This window comes from Entelurus aequoreus, linkage group LG26 (genome assembly GCF_033978785.1).
Source record: "Entelurus aequoreus isolate RoL-2023_Sb linkage group LG26, RoL_Eaeq_v1.1, whole genome shotgun sequence".
NCBI lineage: Eukaryota > Metazoa > Chordata > Actinopteri > Syngnathiformes > Syngnathidae > Entelurus > Entelurus aequoreus.
The window spans coordinates 4,424,930-4,441,751 of record NC_084756.1 but is presented as its reverse complement, the minus strand read 5'-3'; the positions used below and the strand labels follow the sequence as shown (position 1 = coordinate 4,441,751).

Below are 16,822 nucleotides of genomic sequence, written 5' to 3'. Positions count from 1 at the left end.
ACTAAAAAGTAAGTAAATAAGTTTGTGGAGAGAGACTTCCCAGGTGAGTGAAGGTGTGTCCATACTCACTTACCTCGTACACCTGACACACCAGTGGTCGGCATGAGGGAGAGACAAGAGTGTTACGGAGGAGCACAATCATGCAGGAACTTCTCTCCATGTTTGCTTTCAAGCCTGAAGTTTGAAGTGTGCTTCCTCACCCAGCTCTTCTTCTTCTTCTTCTTGGCCTCCTGCTCCTTCAGGCTGCCCAGGCTGGAGAGGCTGGTGAGGCTGCAGATGCTCTCCGACGAGTTGTGACGCTTGATCTGCAGCTCTGAGTCACATGACCAGAGACACATGTGTCACGTGACTTTGTGTCCGGCTATTGGAGCACTTATCTACCTTTAGATGCCAGCTCAGAGTCATTGAGAGCCCCGTGGATGAGTTCCTGGGCTTCTGTGTTTTTGGTCTTCAGGATCTCAATGGTCTCCCTCAGCTCATTCAGTTCAGAATCCTGAGGAGTCAAAAGACGTTTGCTTGGATTCCAAGCCAAGGACTAACCAGCAGGGAGAAGAACTACCTTCTGGTCTGAGGACACAGACAAGGTCTGCAGACGAGCGGTCATCAGTGCCAGACTCTGTTCAAAAGCAGCTACCAGGTTCGCCTGTGGAGATACCAAGAGACACCAAGAGACACCAAGAAGGACTTTAGGGGCAGAAATTTGAGTGGCTGCAACAAATAAGCTCCAACATTTAAGAAAAGGACCTAACCCTAACCCAAAAACCTTAACCCTAATCCAAAAACCCTAACCCTGACCCAAATACCCTAACCCATAAACCCTAACCCAAAATTCTAACCCCAAAACCTTAACCCTAACCCATAAACCCTAACCTAAAACGTTAACCCAAAAACTCTAAACGTATCCCTAACCCAAAAACTCTAACCCTAACCGAAAAACCCTAGCCCTAACCCAAAAACTCTAACCCTAAACCAAAAAGCCTAACCCAAAAACTCTAACCTTAACCCAAAAACCCTAACCCAAAAACTCTAACCCAAAAACTTTAACCCTAACCCAAAAACCCTAACCCATATATGCTAATTCTAACCCAAAAACCCTAACCCAAAAACTCAAACCCTAACCCAAAAACTCTAACCCTAACCCAAACACTCTAACCCTAACCCAAAAACCATAACCCATATACACTAATTCTAACCCAAATACCCAAACCGAAAAACCCTAACCCAAAAACTCTAACCCTGACCCAAAAACTCTAATCCATAAACGCTAACCCTAACCCAAAAACCCTAATCATAACCCAAAAACCCTAATCCTAACCCAAAAACCCTAATCCTAACCCAAAAACTCTAACTATAACCCAAAAACTCTAACCCTAACCCAAAACCCTAACCCATAAACGCTAATTCTAACATAAAAACCCGTAATCCTAACCCAAAAACTCAAACCTTAACCCAAAAACTCTAACCCCAAAACCCTAATCCTAACCCAAAAACTCAAAACTTAACCCAAAAACTCTAACCCTGACCCAAAAACCCTAACCCCAAAACCCTAATCCTAACCCAAAAACTCAAACCTTAACCCAAAAACTCTAACTATAACCCAAAAACTCAAACCCTAACCCATAAAGGCTAATTCTAATCCAAAAATCCTAACCCTAACCCAAAAACTCTAACCCTAACCCAAAATATCTAACCCATAAACCCTAACCTTAAACACCCTAACCCAAAAACTCTAACCCAAACACCCTAACCCTAAATCAAAAACTCTAACCCTAACCCAAAAACTCTAACCCAAACACCCTAACCCTAAATCAAAAACTCTAACCCTAACCCACAAACTCTAACACTATCCCAAAAAGCCTAACCCAAAAACTGTAAACTTAACCCAAAAACTGTAAACTTAACCCAAAAACCCTAACCTATAAACGGTAACCCTAACCCAAAAACCTTAACCCCAAAACCCTAATCGTAACCTAAAAACTCAAAACTTAACCCAAAAACTCTAACCCTAACCCAAAACTGCTAACATAAAAACCTTAACCCTAACCCCCCCACACACAGACAGTACTAATAAAAGGCAGTAGGTCCAACACACCTGGCCCAGCTGCAACATCCAGAGAAGCAAGGTGAGCAGGTGGGGGAGGGGCAGGAAGTGAGCAGCAGGAAGTCAGTGAGTCAGAAGCAGCCGAGGGCCAATAAGAGAGGGACACAGGTCGTTAGGCACTTGGATCTCACACACACACACACACACACACACACACACACACACACACACACACACACACACACACACACACACACACACACACACACACACACACACACACACACACACACACACACACACACACACACACACAGGTAACAGGTAACAGGTAACGGGTAAGTTAGGGGCGGTGCTTGTAACAAAGTCATGTCAGTCCCTGCAGGATTTCACAAAGTCAAACTATTTTCTTGCAATAACTTGAAATGAACTTGTCATGAATTAGTTGTCAATATTTCCAGACTTTCTTGTAACCTGAACACAAAAATACAACATTTCAACAAGAATTGTGAAAGAATGTTTTTTTAAGGCACCACTAGATGCATTATCAGATTACTAGGGAAGTATCACTACTAAATCTGACAGAAGGAGATTATTGTAGTACATAACTTCTTGTAGAACTCAGACTCTATTACCTCCGCCAAGGAGGTGTGTTTATTAGCAACATAACTTACAAAGTTATGGACTGATTTTGATGACATTTTTAAGAAATGTCTGAAAAAAACAACTCGTCTATGTACTAGGAACACACTTCTCTCACAGACTTCCTCTTCTTGTCCCGCCTTCCTGTCTTTACGCTCTCACCTTGTGCAGATGTCCTTTATTCTCAGGCCGGCCAATGCAAAAGCGCCAGAAAAAAACTACACTCGCCCAATTTTTATTTGATTTCCTGCGAGGATTTGGAATACAGTATTTACAGCAGGGTGTCAAACTCATCGAGGGCCACATCGCAGTAATGGCTGCTTTCAGAGGGCCGCTTTTTAAAATAATTGACACTAGGCATGTGGGTGATAACCCGTGATTAATCATGATTAATCGAAATGCATGTGATTATTAGATTTTTTTAAATGTATAACTTGCTTTAAAATCAGAACGTTAAAGTTAAAGTACCAATGATAGTCACACACACACACACTCGGTGTGGTGAAATTTGAGCCATCACCCTCAATCACCCCCTGGGAGGTGAGGGGAGCAGTGAGCAGCAGCGGTGGCCGCGCCCGGGAATCATTATTGGTGATTTAACCCCCAATTCCAACCCTGAATAATAATAAATAAAGGTGACAAGCCGATATTTAACTATTTGTTTTTATCTAACAAAAATAGTTTTGCAATACACTAAATAATAATATCATTAGCACGATCAGATAATATTAATGTTTAAAATATGCATTTTTTTGCTGTCAGAGTTGAAAGAATGAATGCATTTAGTTAAAAAAAAAATAAAAAAAAAATTTAAAAAAAGTATATTATTTAAATTATTGAATGTTTTCCAGGCTTTCGCGGGCCGCCTAAAATGATGTGGCGGGCCAGAACTGGCCTCCGCGCCTTGAGTTTGACACCTGTGATCTACAATACCATTAAACTCCTGCAAAGACTGCACTGTATTGATTAATTCAGGTGTCACCAACACGGTGCCCGCGGGCACCAGGTAGCCCGTAAGGACCAATGAGTCGCCCGCTGGCCTGTTCTAAAAATAGCTCAAATAGCAGCACTTACCAGTGTGCTGCCTCTATTTTTTAAATTTTATTTATTTACTAGCAAGCTGGTCCCGCTTTGCTCGACATTTTTAATTCTAAGAGAGACAAAACTCAAATAGAATTTGAAAATCCAAGAAAATATTTTAAAGACTTGGTCTTCACTTATTTAAATAAATTCATAATTTTTTTTACTTTTTCTTCTTCAGAAGGACAATTTTAGAGAAAAAATACAACCTTAAAAATGATTTGAGGATTTTTAAACACATTTACCTCTTTACCTTTTAAATTCTTTCCTCTTCTTTCCTGACAATTTAAATCAATGTTCAAGTAAATTTTATTTTTTTTTATTGTAAAGAATAATAAATACATTTTAATTTAATTCTTCATTTTAGCTTCTGTTTTTTCGACGAAGAATATTTGTGAAATATTTCTTCAAACTTATTATGATTAAAATTCAAAAAAATGATTCTGGCAAATCTAGAAAATCTGTTGAATCAAATTTAAATCTAATTTCAAAGTCTTTTGAATTTCTTTTAAAATTTGTGTTCTGGAAAATCTAGAAGAAATAACGATTTGTCTTTGTTAGAAATATAGCTTGGTCCATCCATCCATCCATCCATTTCCTACCGCTTATTCCCTACAATCGGGCAGAAGGCGGGGTACACCCTGGACAAGTCGCCACCTCATCACTTGGTCCAATTTGTTATATATTCTAACAAAGTGCAGATTGAATTTTAACCTATTTAAAACATGTCATCAAAATTCTAAAATTAATCTTAATCAGGAAAAATGACTAATGATGTTCCATTAATTCTTTTTTTAATTTTTTCAAAAAGATTCGATTTAGCTAGTTTTTCTCTTCTTTTTTTCGGTTGAATTTTGAATTTTAAAGAGTCGAAATTGAAGATAAAGTATGTTTCAAAATGTAATTGTCATTTTTTTCGTGTTTTCTCCTCTTTTAAACCATTCAATTAAATGTAAATATCATTCATTATTAATAATAACATAGAGTTAAAGGTAAATTGAGCAAATTGGCTATTTCTGGCAATTTATTTAAAGGCCTACTGAAAGCCACTACTACCGACCACGCAGTCTGATATTTTATATATTAATGATGAAATCTTAACATTGCAACACATGCCAATACGGCCGGGTTAACTTATAAAGTGCAATTTTAAACTTCCCAGGAAACTTCCGCTTGAAAACGTCGCGGTATGATGACGTATGCGCGTGACGTCACGAGGGCAAGGGAAGTGTTTGGACCCAATTCAAATACCTCTGTTTTCTTCGACAAAATTCCACAGTATTCTGGACATCTGTGTTGGTGAATCTTTTGCAATTTGTTTAATGGACAATGGAGACTGCAAATAAGAAAGTTGTAGGTGTGATCGGTGGAGCGGCGGACTACAGCAACACCAACACCAGGAGGTTGTGTTGTGTTTTGAGCAGGATAGCAGACGCACTACAGTGAGTAAGCCCACCGTCGCATCTAAGTTAGCTTCTGTTTTTTTAGCTTCGCCAAGCTGAATATTATTAATCGTGTATTTACATGTTCATGGTTTAATAGTATTTTTGATCTTCTGTCTATCCATCCAGTCAGGGTTTTTTTTAATTTAGTTTCTATCTGCATTTGAGACTGCTATGCTATCACGTTGGCTACGTAGCTAGGTTAGCTTCTATTTTTTAGCTTCGAAAAGCTGAATATTATTAATCGTGTATTTACATGTTCATGGTTTAATAGTATTTTTGATCTTCTGTTTATCCATCCAGTCAGGTTTTTTTAAAATTTAGTTTCTATCTGCATTTGAGACTGCTATGCTATCACGTTGGCTACGTAGCTAGGTTAGCTTCTATTTTTTAGCTTCGAAAAGCTGAATATTATTAATCGTGTATTTACATGTTCATGGTTTAATAGTATTTTTGATCTTCTGTCTATCCATCCAGTCAGGTTTTTTTTTAATTTAGTTTCTGTCTGCATTTGAGACTGCTATGCTATCACGTTGGCTACGTTGCTAGGTTAGCTTCTATTTTTTTATCGCGAAATGATCAAGTATGACACATAGAATGGATCTGCTATTCCCGTTTAAATAAAGAAAATTCATTTCAGTAGGCCTTTAAGTGTGTATCAAACTGGTAGCCCTTCGCATTAATCAGTACCCAAGAAGTAGCTCTTGGTTTCAAAAAGGTTGGTGACCCCTGGATTAATTATATCTATTGCTAGTAATAATTAGAATTACAAAAAGAAAAACAGTCAAAAGCTTCCTTATTGTCTGTCATCTTCTCTGTTATTTGAGACATCCTCCATGCACGCATTTACTACACTTGAAAAGTGTTTCTCCATGCAAACATTCATTTATGTCCTATTTGTGATCGTTGAGGGTGATGAAAAGCAGTGCTTTTGCATTATCATCACGCCTCAACATCTCTAACATGTAAACGCTGCCTCGTGACACGCCGATGTCCCCACTTTGTCTGCACAACATAGAAAGAGGTTTAGGTGAGACCGGTGACGTGCACGTTGGAGTGTCACTCAAAGACACATTTGATGGCTCAAAATGAGGCCCGGTTGGCCATAATATGCAGGAAGTTGCAGCCATTGGACAAAGTTGCCAGGCTAATTGCTGCAGGTGCAGGTGATGCAGGTGTGCTACTCCTGTTAGTGAGCGCTGAGTAAAAGGTGCAGAAAAGGTGTGAATCAAGCAAGCAATGTCAGTTGTACCAAACATCCTGAAAACTATTCTCATGGCGCTGAATAATAGGCAAACAGCGTCTAATAAGAGGCAGGGCAGTAGATCTGAGTAAATGCTGCGAAAAGGAACCTAGGATGTGCACTTCAATACATGTGTTTCAAAATAAGACTATAAATAAGTAGAGCGATGTGCTGGGAGTAGTAATAAGCACCATCAATAGACATGTATAGATAGTATATACATGACTAACTTCTTTATACAAACCCCGTTTCCATATGAGTTGGGAAATTGTGTTAGATGTAAATATAAACGGAATACAATGATTTGCAAATCCTTTTCAACCCATATTCAGTTGAATGCACTACAAAGACAACATATTTGATGTTCAAACTCATAAACTTTATTTTTGCAAATAATAATTAACTTAGAATTTCGAGGCTGCAACACGTTCCAAAGTAGTTGGGAAAGGGCATGTTCACCACTGTGTTACATGGCCTTTCCTTTTAACAACACTCAGTAAAGGTTTGGGAACTGAGGAGACACATTTTTGAAGCTTCTCAGGTGGAATTCTTTCCCATTCTTGCTTGATGTACAGCTTAAGTTGTTCAACAGTCCGGGGGTCTATGTTGTGCTATTTTAGGCTTCATGTTGCACCAATGGGAGACAGGTCTGGACTACAGGCAGGCCAGTCTAGTACCCGCACTCTTTTACTATGAAGCCACGTTGATGTAACACGTGGCTTGGCATTGTCTTGCTGAAATAAGCAGGGGCGTCCATGGTAACGTTGCTTGGATGGCAACATATGTTGTTCCAAAAGCTGTATGTACCTTTCAGCATTAATGGTGCCTTCACAGATGTGTAAGTTACCCATGTCTTGGGCACTAATACACCCCCATACCATCACACATGCTGCCTTTTACACTTTGCGCCTATAACAATCCGATGTTTTTTTTCCTCTTTGGTCCGGAGGACACGACGTCCACAGTTTCCAAAAACAATTTGAAATGTGAACTCGTCAGACCACAGAACACTTTTCCACTTTGTATCAGTCCATCTTAGATGAGCTCAGGCCCAGTGAAGCCGACTGCGTTTCTGGGTGTTGTTGATAAACGGTTTTCGCCTTGCATAGGAGAGTTTTAACTTGCACTTACAGATGTAGCAACCAACTGTAGTTACTGACAGTGGGTTTCTGAAGTGTTCCTGAGCCCATGTGGTGATATCCTTTACACACTGATGTCGCTTGTTGATGCAGTACAGCCTGAGGGATGGAAGGTCACGGGCTTAGCTGCTTACGTGCAGTGATTTCTCCAGATTCTCTGAACCCTTTGATGATATTACGGAGCGTGGATGGTGAAGTCCCTCAATTCCTTGCAATAGCTGGTTGAGAAAGGTTTTTTTTAAACTGTTCAACAATTTGCTCAGGCATTTGTTGACAAAGTGGTGACCCTCGCCCCATCCTTGTTTGTGAATGACTGAGCATTTCATGGAATCTACTTTTATACCCAATCATGGCACCCACCTGTTCCCAATTTGCCTGTTCACCTGTGGGATGTTCCAAATAAGAGTTTGATGAGCATTCCTCAACTTTATCAGTATTTATTGCCACCTTTCCCAACTTCTTTGTCACGTGTTGCTGGCATCAAATTCTAAAGTTAATGATTATTTGCAAAAAAAGAAAATGTTTATGAGTTTGAACATCAAATATGTTGTCTTTGTAGCATATTCAACTGAATATGGGTTGAAAATGATTTGCAAATCATTTGTATTCCGTTTATATTTACATCTAACACAATTTCCCAACTCATATGGAAACGGGGTTTGTACATGCTGTATATATTTGTTTTTTCAATTCAGTGGTTTTGATGAGGTCATCAGTTGATGTAAACACTACACTTCAAGTGCATGGCAGGTAAATAAATAAAAAGTTGACATTTCCTGACCAAAAAGGTGTAAGCTGAAGTTTAAAAGCTTATTATGGCCGACCCTTTCACTTTCACTTTGTACATGTCTAATAGAGAACACAAAACAAAAACAAGAAATCGATGTTGGGATATAAATATTTATACGTGACTTATTTACTGGACTATATTGTGGATCACCATGTGGGAAGAAAAGAGGAAAAAGGGAGAAAAGAGGAAGGGAGGGGACCACAAAAAATGTCATTATTGTCTTTATTGTAACAACAAATGTTAGTGTACATGAAACATATGTTTATTATTGTAATTAGTCCTTAAATTAAATAGTGAACATACTAGACAACTTGTCTTTTAGTAGTAAGTAAACAAACAAAGACTCCTAATTAGTCTGCTGACATATGCAGTAACATATTGTGTCATTTATACACCTATTATTTTGTACACATTATGAGGGACAAACTGTAAAAAATGTATTATTAATGTACTTGTTCATTTACTGTTAATATCTGCTTATTTTCTGTTTTAACATGTTCTATCTACACTTCTGTTCAAATGTAATAATCACTTATTCTTCTCTTCTTTGATACTTGACATTAGTTTTGGATGATACCACACATTTAGGTATCGATCCGATACCAAGTAGTTACAGGATCATACATTGGTCATATTCAAAGTCCTCATGTGTCCAGGGACGTATTTACTGGATTTATAAATATAATATGAATTAAAAAAAACCTGAAAGAAGATGTTGTGATGCCAAAAAATATCGATGTTATCATAGTAGTATCGACGAGATATGTTCTTGTACTTGGTATCATTACAGTGGATGTCAGGTGTAGATCCACCCATGGCATTTGTTTACAATGTGACGGCGGTGAGCTATTGTATCCTCCTACGGTGTATAGTGAAGCATGTTTAGCTATTCCTCCTCCTCCAGTGATAATGCTACTTGTAAGAAACTTACTTTATTTGTCGCCATGGAGGCCAGGATTAGTGATTCAGATGTAGCTAAAACACTGCGGATGGACGTTAGCCGCTAGCCATGTCTTAAAGCATCTCTTCCTGAGGGTGTTTCAGTGTTATAACTTCACCTTTATCTTTACTTTTTACACCAAAATGCGTCCATTCTCCCTATTCAGTCTAAACACTGTGTCTGCTTGTAAGTACTCTGTGTGTGTGCGCTGCCCAACATGCTCCTCTGCTCATAAAACCAGCAATGTCACCACGTGACGATGAAGGGGGGTGTTGGTTCGGTACTTTTTAGAGGCGGTATAGTACTTTATATGATTCATTAATATCACGGTACTATACTAGTACCGGTATATTGTACAACCCTAGCATATATGTATATATTGGTAAATGCATGTATTTACATGTGATCAAGTACTATGATTTTGACTCTCGAGTTTCTTTATCTCAAGATGGATTTTTGTCCTTTTTGTTTTCTGTTCTCTATTTGACATGTACAGAGTGAATAGAATAGAAAACAATAGAATATAAAGTACTTTATTGATCCCTGGGGGAAATTCAGCCCCACAGTTTGCTCACAATAGACAATAAACACTTACCTATTTTTTACATGTGAATAATATAAATACAGTCTATTACACAGCATTATTCACATGTGAAAACCATAAATACAGTCTATTATACAGCATTATTCACATGTGAATAATATAAATACAGTCTATTATACAGCATTATTCACATGTGAATAATATAAATACGGTCTATTATACAGTATTATTCACATGTGAATAACATAAATACAGTCTATTATACAGCATTATTCACATGTGAATAGTATAAATACGGTCTATTATACAGCATTATTCACATGTGAATAATATAAATACGGTCTATTATACAGCATTATTCACATGTGAATAATATAAATATAGTCTTTTATACAGCATTATTCACATTTGAATAGTATAAATACAGTCTATTATACAGCATTATTCACATGTGAATAATATAAATACAGTCTATAATACTGCATTATTCACATGTGAATAATATAAATACAGTCTATTATACAGCATTATTCACATGTGAATAATATAAATACAGTCTATTATACTGCATTATTAACATGTGAATAATATAAATACAGTCTATTATACTGCATTATTCACATGTTAATAATATAAATACAGTCTATTATACAGCATTATTCACATGTGAATAATATAAATACAGTCTATTATACTGCATTATTCACATGTTAATAATATAAATACAGTCTATTATACAGCATTATTCACATGTGAATAATATAAATACAGTCTATTATACAGCATTATTTATAATATTCACACAATATTCAATGTGGACATAATCAACTTTTAACTTCAGCCAACACCTTTTTGGACAGGAAATGTAAACCTTGTATTTATTTTTCTGCCATGCACTTGAAGACTACTGTTTATATCAACTGATCACCTCATAAAGAAAGAAATAAACTCCACTTAAGAACTATTCTTCACTTAGAAGTGAGAGTAAAACCAGCCATGTGGTCTTTACAGAAGATCTTGTACACACGCCAACATGACAAAGTTCTACATGACAAAGTCCAACATGACAAAGTCTTACATGACAAAGTCCTACATTACAAAGTCAAACATGACAAAGTCCAACATGACAAAGTCCAAGATAACAAAGTCCTACATGACAAAGTCCAACATGACAAAGTCCTACATGACAAAGTCCTACATTACAAAGTCAAACATGACAAAGTCCAACATGACAAAGTCCAAGATAACAAAGTCCTACATAACAAAGTCCTACATGACAAAGTCCTACATGACAAAGTCCTACATTACAAAGTCAAACATGACAAAGTCCAACATGACAAAGTCCAAGATAACAAAGTCCTACATGACAAAGTCCAACATGACAAAGTCTTACATGACAAAGTCCTACATTACAAAGTCAAACATGACAAAGTCCAACATGACAAAGTCCAAGATAACAAAGTCCTACATGACAAAGTCCAACATGACAAAGTCCTACATGACAAAGTCCTACATTACAAAGTCAAACATGACAAAGTCCAACATGACAAAGTCCAAGATAACAAAGTCCTACATAACAAAGTCCTACATGACAAAGTCCTACATGACAAAGTCCTACATTACAAAGTCAAACATGACAAAGTCCAACATGACAAAGTCCAAGATAACAAAGTCCTACATGACAAAGTCCTACATGACAAAGTCCTACATGACAAAGTCCAACATGACAAAGTCCAAGATAACAAAGTCCTACATGACAAAGTCCAACATGACAAAGTCCTACATGACAAAGTCCTTCATGACAAAGATCTACATGGCAAAGATCTACATGACAAAGTCCAACATGACAAAGTCCTACATGACAAAGTCCAACATGACAAAGTCCTACATGACAAAGTCCTACATGACAAAGTCCAACATGACAAAGTCCAACATGACAAAGTCCTACATGACAAAGTCCAACATGACGAAGTCCTACATGACAAAGTCCAACATGACAAAGTCCTACATGACAAAGTCCAACATGACAAAGTCCTACATGACAAAGTCCTACATGACAAAGTCCAACATGACAAAGTCCTACATGACCAAGTCCTACATGACAAAGTCCTACATGACAAAGTCCAACATGACAAAGTTCTACATAACAAAGTCCAACATGACAAAGTCCTACATGACAAAGTCCTACATGACAAAGTCCTACATTACAAAGTCAAACATGACAAAGTCCAATATGACAAAGTCCAAGATAACAAAGTCCTACATGACAAAGTCCTACATGACAAAGTCCAACATGACAAAGTCCAAGAAAACAAAGTCCTACATGACAAAGTCCAACATGACAAAGTCCTACATGACAAAGTCCTTCATGACAAAGATCTACATGGCAAAGATCTACATGACAAAGTTCTACATGACAAAGTCCAACATGACAAAGTCCTACATGACAAAGTCCAACATGACAAAGTCCTACATGACAAAGTCCTACATGACAAAGTCCAACATGACAAAGTCCAACATGACAAAGTCCTACATGACAAAGTCCTACATGACAAAGTCCAACATGACGAAGTCCTACATGACAAAGTCCAACATGACAAAGTCCTACATGACAAAGTCCAACATGACAAAGTCCTACATGACAAAGTCCTACATGACAAAGTCCAACATGACAAAGTCCTACATGACCAAGTCCTACATGACAAAGTCCTACATGACAAAGTCCAACATGACAAAGTCCTACATGACAAAGTTCAAAGTTCAACATGACAAAGTCCTACATGACAAAGTCCAACATGACAAAGTCCTACATGACAAAGTCCAACATGACAAAGACCTACATGACAGAGTCCAACATGACAAAGTCCTACATGACAAAGTCCAACATGAAAAAGTCCTACATGACAAAGTCCTACATGACAAAGTCCAACATGACAAAGTCCTACATGACAAAGTCCTACATGACAAAGTCCAACATGAAAAAGTCCTACATGACAAAGTCCTACATGAAAAAGTCCAACATGACAAAGTCCAACATAACAAAGTCCAACATGACAAAGTCCTACATGACAAAGTCCAACATGACAAAGTCCAACATAACAAAGTCCTACATGACAAAGTCCAACATGACAAAGTCCTACATGACAAAGTCCTACATGACAACGTCCAACATGACAAAGTCCAACATGACAAAGTCCTACATGACAAAGTCCTTCATGACAAAGATCTACATGGCAAAGATCTACATGACAAAGTTCTACATGACAAAGTCCAACATGACAAAGTCCAACATAACAAAGTCCTACATGACAAAGTCCTACATGACAAAGTCCAACATGACAAAGTCCTACATGACAAAGTCCAACATGACAAAGTCCAACATAACAAAGTCCAACATGACAAAGTCCTCCATGACAAAGTCCAACATGACAAAGTCCAACATAACAACGTCCTACATGACAAAGTCCAACATGACAAAGTCCTAAATGACAAAGTCCTACATGACAAAGTCCTACACGACAAAGTCCAACAAGACAAAGACCTATATGACAAAGTCCAACACGACAAAGTCCAACATGACAAAGTCCTACATGACAAAGTTTAACATGAAAAAGTCCTACATGACAAAGTCCTACATGACAAAGTTTAACATGAAAAAGTCCTACAAGAAAAAGTCCTACATGACAAAGTCCTACATGACAAAGTTTAACATGAAAAAGTCCTACATGAAAAAGTCCTAAATGACAAAGTCCTACATGACAAAGTCCAACATGACAAAGTCAAACATAACAAAGTCCTACATGACAAAGTCCTACATGACAAAGTTTAACATGACAAAGTCCAACATGACAAAGTCCTATATGACAAAGTCCAACATGGCAAAGTCCAACATGACAAAGTCCTACATGACAAAGTCCTACATGACAAAGTTTAACATGACAAAGTCCTACATGACAAAGTCCAACATGACAAAGTCCTACATGACAAAGTCCTACATGACAAAGTCCAACATGACAAACACCTACATGACACAGTCCAACATGACAAAGTCCAACATGACAAAGTTCTACATGACAAAGTCCAACATGACAAAGTCCTACATGACAAAATCCTACATGACAAAGTCCAACATGACAAAGTCCAAAATGACAAAATCCTACATGACAAAGTCCAACATGACAAAGTCCAACATGAGAAAGTCAAACATGACTAAGTCCAACATGACAAAGTCCTACATAACAAAGTCCAACATGACAAAGTCCTACATGACAAAGTCCTACATGACCAAGTCCAACATGACAAAGTCCTACATGACAAAGTCCAACATGACAAAGTTCTACATGACAAAGTCCTACATGACAAAGTCCAACATGACAAAGTCCTACATGACAAAGTCCAACATGACAAAGTCCTACATGACAAAGTCCTACATGACAAAGTCCAACATGACAAAGTCCTACATGACCAAGTCCTACATGACAAAGTCCTACATGACAAAGTCCAACATGACAAAGTCCTACATGACAAAGTTCAAAGTTCAACATGACAAAGTCCTACATGACAAAGTCCAACATGACAAAGTCCTACATGACAAAGTCCAACATGACAAAGACCTACATGACAGAGTCCAACATGACAAAGTCCTACATGACAAAGTCCAACATGAAAAAGTCCTACATGACAAAGTCCTACATGACAAAGTCCAACATGACAAAGTCCTACATGACAAAGTCCTACGTGACAAAGTCCAACATGAAAAAGTCCTACATGACAAAGTCCTACATGAAAAAGTCCAACATGACAAAGTCCAACATAACAAAGTCCAACATGACCAAGTCCTACATGACAAAGTCCAACATGACAAAGTCCAACATAACAAAGTCCTACATGACAAAGTCCAACATGACAAAGTCCTACATGACAAAGTCCTACATGACAACGTCCAACATGACAAAGTCCAACATGACAAAGTCCTACATGACAAAGTCCTTCATGACAAAGATCTACATGGCAAAGATCTACATGACAAAGTTCTACATGACAAAGTCCAACATGACAAAGTCCAACATAACAAAGTCCTACAAGACAAAGTCCTACATGACAAAGTCCAACATGACAAAGTCCTACATGACAAAGTCCAACATGACAAAGTCCAACATAACAAAGTCCAACATGACAAAGTCCTACATGACAAAGTCCAACATAACAAAGTCCAACATAACAACGTCCTACATGACAAAGTCCAACATGACAAAGTCCTAAATGACAAAGTCCTACATGACAAAGTCCTACACGACAAAGTCCAACATGAGAAAGTCAAACATGACAAAGTCCAACATGACAAAGTCATACATGACAAAGTCCAACATGACACAGTCCAACATGACAAAGTCCTACATGACAAAGTCCAACATGACAAAGTCCTACATGACAAATTCCAACATGACTAAGTCCTACATGACATAGTCCAACATGACAAAGTTCTACATGACAAAGTCCAACATGACTAAGTTCTACATTACAAAGTCCTACATGACAAAGTCCAACATGACAAAGTCCTACATGACAAAGTCCTACATGACAAAGTTCTGCATGACAAAGTCCAACATGACAATGTCCAACATGACAAAGTTCTACATGACAAAGTCCAACATGACAAAGCCCTACATGATGAAGTCCAACATGACAAAGTCCTAAATGAAAAAGTCGAATATGACAAAGTCCAACATGACAAAGTCCTACATGAAAAACACCTACATGACAAAGTCCTACATGACAAACACCTACATGACAAGGTCCAACATGACAAACACCTACATGACAAAGTCCTACATGACAAACACCTACATGACAAGGTCCAACATGACAAACACCTACATGACAAAGTCATACATGACAAAGTTCAACATGACAAAGTCCTACATGACAATGTCCTACACAACAAAGTCAAACATCACAAAGACCTATCTGACAAAGTCCAACATGACAAAGTCCTACATGACAAAGTCCAACATGACAAAGTCCTACACGACAAAGTCCAACAAGACAAAGACCTACATGACAAAGTCCATCATGACAAAGTCCAACATGACAAAGTCCTACATGACAACGTCCAACATGACAAAGTCCTACATGACAAAGTCCAACATGACAAAGTCCTACATGACAAAGTCCGACATGACAAAGTCCAACATAACAAAGTCCAACATGATAAAGTCCTACATGACAAAGTCCAACATGACAAAGTCCAACATAACAAAGTCCAACATGACAAAGTCCTACATGACAAAGTCCAACATGACAAAGTCCAATATAACAAAGTCCTACATGACAAAGTCCAAAATGACAAAGTCCTACATGACAAAGTCCTACATGACAACGTCCAACATGACAAAGTCCAACATGACAAAGTCCTACATGACAAAGTCCAACATGACAAAGTCCTTCATGACAAAGATCTACATGGCAAAGATCTACATGACAAAGTTCTACATGACAAAGTCCAACATGACAAAGTCCAACATAACAAAGTCCTACATGACAAAGTCCTACATGACAAAGTCCAAGATGATAATGTCCTACATGACAAAGTCCAACATGACAAAGTCCAACATAACAAAGTCCAACATGACAAAGTCCTACATGACAAAGTCCAACATGACAAAGTCCAACATAACCACGTCCTACATGACAAAGTCCAACATGACAAAGTCCTAAATGACAAAGTCCTACATGACAAAGTCCTACACGACAAAGTCCAACAAGACAAAGACCTACATGACAAAGTCCAACATGACAAAGTCCAACATGACAAAGTCCTACATGACAAATTCTAACATGAAAAAGTCCTACATGACAAAGTCCTACATGACAAAGTCCAACATGACAAAGTCCAACATAACAAAGTCCTACATGACAAAGTCCAACATGACAAAGTCCTACATGACAAAGTTTAACATGA

The 16,822-nt window shown here is 37.8% G+C and overlaps 1 protein-coding gene across 1 annotated transcript in view; it reads right to left on the bottom strand.

Moving 5' to 3' along the window:
• Positions 1-16,822, bottom strand: part of nav1b (neuron navigator 1b) — a 151,251-nt gene that overhangs the window by 27,596 nt on the left and 106,833 nt on the right. The window contains exons 14-16 of the mRNA XM_062038065.1: positions 560-643; positions 382-493; positions 201-313 (exon numbers count right to left, since the gene is read on the bottom strand). Of these exons, the coding sequence (XP_061894049.1) occupies positions 201-313; positions 382-493; positions 560-643 (309 nt within the window). The remainder of the gene's footprint in view (positions 1-200; positions 314-381; positions 494-559; positions 644-16,822) is intronic.